The sequence below is a fragment of the Boleophthalmus pectinirostris genome, unplaced genomic scaffold (genome assembly GCF_026225935.1).
Source record: "Boleophthalmus pectinirostris isolate CB_2022bp ecotype Guang Dong unplaced genomic scaffold, ASM2622593v1 HiC_scaffold_169, whole genome shotgun sequence".
In the NCBI taxonomy this organism is placed as follows: Eukaryota; Metazoa; Chordata; class Actinopteri; order Gobiiformes; family Gobiidae; genus Boleophthalmus; species Boleophthalmus pectinirostris.
In genome coordinates, this window is record NW_026571113.1 from 21078 (window position 1) to 25000 (window position 3923).

Consider the following 3923-nt stretch of genomic DNA (forward strand, 5'->3'; position numbering starts at 1 on the left):
CTCAGTATTTTTTTTTACATGGATCAATATCAGTCAGGTCTCCATGCTCTCTGTTGAATCTCAACCCAGTTCAACAAGATCGTGATCAGATTTGTTTTTGTTTTTTCCAGTGGCACATGTGAAATAAAAGAGCTCATTGGTCACCTATGAATTACATATATTACATACATATATGAATAATAATAAATAAATAAAAAATATCCCTTGTGGATCAATACATTTTGTCTAAGTCTAATTACAAATAAAATAAATTTTCTTTCACCTCACACTAACAGTTTAGTGCTCACTGATTCTGTAGAAATCTGCAATATTTTTTTTTTCCTTTATTCTTTCCAATATGGTGGACCATGCATGTCCTTGATTGGCTAATCCATCTGTCAGTCACACCCAGTTGAAGACAGTGAGATTCACTGGTGACCAGAATCATATCTTCGTAAAGTATTGAAGAAGTCTGTATTCTGGCTCCCAGCACTGCTTTGCCTGGAATGTTCCACAGTATGTCATTAAACATATCTATCTTGCATTTATTGAATTGCAGATTACTTCATGGTTCAAATACCTAAAACTGGGGAACATTCCAGGTAAAGCAGTAACATCAAAATGGAGACAAGCAGGTGGCAGAGTTACACAGTGCACCTTTAATTCCTTCTGTAATCTAAAACTATACTATTCTATGACATGTATACATTACCATTGATATTGTTGTCAAAAATAGCCCCCTGGAGACAAACAGAGCCTAAGCTTCTGTGATCTGCTTAAAGCTATGGAACAAGCTGGCACACCTCCCTGTCATCTGATGCACAGAGGGACCCTGACACTATTCTCTAATATGAAGGCTGTAATGTGAAGCACTCAACGTTGACATGCCCGAGCGTCAGTGGGGTGTCAGTGGGTTCACGTGCATGTGTATGGGATGTGTGTGCGCTTCTTTTTCCATGCAGTCACTGCCCTTAAGACTATGGCTTACCAACGCGCCCGGACCTGCTCCCCTCATTCCCAATCCAGCTTCGTGTGCTGCCAGTAATCCCCTGAGTACTGGAGAGGGGTGGGGCAGCCAGGGTGGAGGTAGCAGTGTTACATGGGGTAGTAGTGGAAAACCCTCCCAACAGTTAAAGTTACAAGAGCAGGTGAACTTCTAGATGGGGTATAACTATTGGCCACTTTACCAGGTGTCCCACCACACACCTGTTACACAGCAAGCATGATTTACAACTGCCCAGTGCCATAACAATTTATGGCCTTGTACAGCTTCAAAATGCAGCTTTTTAAGAGCACTTGCTCGCAGCCCTTTTTACTTCTATCTCAACTGTTTGAGTTTTGTTTCTGCAATGAATTTCAAAATTATATGTTTAACTGTCAAGATATTCCATTTATAAAATAATACTTTTCAGGTTTCTTTTTTTCCTGCTTAGCAAATAATTTTTTTGTTTGCCTCCTGAAAAGAAAAAAAATACATGAAAAGAATTAATGGTATTAAAATATTCTGAGTTTTTGGGTTTTGTATATGTTGTCTTTACATAGCATCTTAACTTTTGGGGTATTTAGATTATTGTTAAAATTTGTACCTTCTTTTGTCTCATATTACTCTCAGAAAATACAAACAACATTTACTTTATTTCATATTTTAACATTTTTATCAGTACAAATTGTAAGTGCATTTAAAAATGGTAAACTTTCCTGTGTGTACTACATCTTGACCTTCAGACGAATGTTTATTGTTTGTGCTGAAATGTACTTCTGATATGATAGATCTAGTATGTGATGTGATAAACTGAAGCTGTGAACCACAAAGGCAACACAAATCCCTCCTAATAAACAGTAACATTGTAGAAAGTTAATGTGATGGATGGTTGGTGAGATATTGCTTCGTCAGTAACTTCACTTGTAGGAATTCCCCTCAGTTGGACAGTCCCTTTGCTGCCCTCAACACCTGCATCATTACAGGTATCTTTCATGGCACTTAATTCCATACCTCAGTTAAAGCACCATAAATATGACCTTGTAAGGAAGTCTTAAATGTCCTAAAGAAATGGCTTATCTTCCATCAAAGTTCATTTGGTCCAGGCTTTATCCACATTTGTAATAAAATAAATGTAAAATGCACTTTTAATCTACAAAATAAATTAATTTCAACATGTATATTTTAACCACGTTCAGGTCAGTTCAGACATGGAAAATACTACCTATACAGGAGTCTATGCTTTCATCTGCATCCATAACAACAATGTCATGGATGACAGGAGGAAAACTGGACCACAAGCGATCCAGATGGTTTTAAATATTCCCTTTGTCGGAGCCTCAAGTCTCAAACAAAACTCCTTTCATCCTTCTCAGTTGTATATCCTTGTGTGCCAACGCTCCACGCCGCTATGTATTTTTAGCTACACTTGCAGGACTTCACGATCATATTGGACAGCTGTTCCACCTAAAAGTGAAAATCAACACCAATATTAAAACTCGTCTTCAAACACATAGCAGTAGCATGACATGCTCTGTGATGTGGTATGGGTACCTTGTGCTGCCGGCCCACGTAGTAGAGAATTGGCAGTGGCTCTAGGCTTTGGGGAACGCAGCACGGTTGGGCTGAGGCTCCTGGGTTGTGATGTTTGTACAGGGCCAAGATCTGTAAACAATTATATCGCTCAAGCAACAGCTAACCCCAACTGAGCATGAATTTCACCACTATACAACTTAATGCCAAACACATTTTAATAGCAAAGTCATAAAAAATACATTAGTCCAAAATTGTTGCTCTAAAAACTCAGAAAAGTCATACCAGTCCATACCTGTGAATATTTGTTTTCAGCGTTCCAGATGTAAGTGCAGGAGCCCATGCAGTAATTGGCGTGGTAGCCCGTGGGCTTGTGGATCCACTTCCAGCCTAAATCCCTCCTGAAGTCAATGTACAAGCTTCGCACACAGCATGTTTCTGTCTGGCTGAGGACAAAAGTCCAAACAAGTTAAGTCAAGTAACGCATATCTTTACTCAATATGCATTTTAATATTCTTATGGGTTACATGTATATAGGCTATATCGATGGGTTACTGCTTCCTGTTTTATGTATCATTTTGAGGACTTTTTCCCAAAAGGTATTTTGTTCACTATATCGCTATGGCAACGGTCCAAATTTTTTGCAGTTATTAGCTTTTTTTTTAGCAAAGTTCCAGTAGTTTCCATAGAAAGAAGTAGAGGTGGGCTGTATATTGAATTATCATAAATTTTGTTAATGTTCTTTTGAAAATTTGCTAAAATTTTATATCGATTATACAAAAATCAAATCTCAACATGCCTCATAAAGCCTGATTAAACCTGTGGTGATATGTAGTAATCTTAATTTTACACTTTCACATATTAAACCTCAACTAATACATAACAAGGCACATTTTAACACATTTCTGTTGGATTTCCAGAAAATATTTGTAATTTTGTCCCATATTACCCATTCCTAGAAAGGAGCCTTTTTAGGATACTTTATTATGTAGTTGCGAGAGCAAACCAGTTGTCAAGTAATTTGGTTAACTGAAATAAGTAGGTAGTAAAAGTCCTACTTACGCTGTGCAAGTGTCCTTTGAGTCAGTGGAGCGTTTCCTGCGAGTCGTGAGGTGGCTGCTGACATTTTTAGGGATGGACATGGTGAGGATATAAGGAAGTTGTTGGGTAATTAACGATAGTTTATTTAGGTCTCCTCTCCCATTGCTGATTCCAGAAATGTCAAAATTGAAGCTGCTGCTGGCACGTTTAGGGTCGCAGTCACAGAAGACCCGGAGTTGAAAGGCCTGTTCGTCCTCTGCATCATAAATATCAACAGGTTAATTGAGCTTAAACTACCAAGTTAGGAGTTAATATTTGATTATGTTGAGCAGGACTAGAGTTAGTGTGGTTTTATCTAGAAAGTTTGATTTGATTATGTCCCAAAAAAATA

At 38.0% G+C, this 3923-nt stretch overlaps 1 protein-coding gene across 1 annotated transcript; it reads right to left on the minus strand.

Moving 5' to 3' along the window:
* Positions 1 to 1595: 1595 nt before the first annotated feature.
* Positions 1596 to 3895, minus strand: tgfb1a (transforming growth factor, beta 1a). Its single transcript, XM_055152244.1, has 4 exons — positions 3554 to 3895; positions 2787 to 2937; positions 2513 to 2623; positions 1596 to 2425 (listed from the first exon to the last, which is right to left on the minus strand). Exons 1-4 carry the CDS (start codon positions 3631 to 3633, stop codon positions 2378 to 2380), a joined length of 390 nt encoding a protein of 129 aa, XP_055008219.1. The 5' UTR covers positions 3634 to 3895; the 3' UTR covers positions 1596 to 2377.
* Positions 3896 to 3923: the final 28 nt, after the last annotated feature.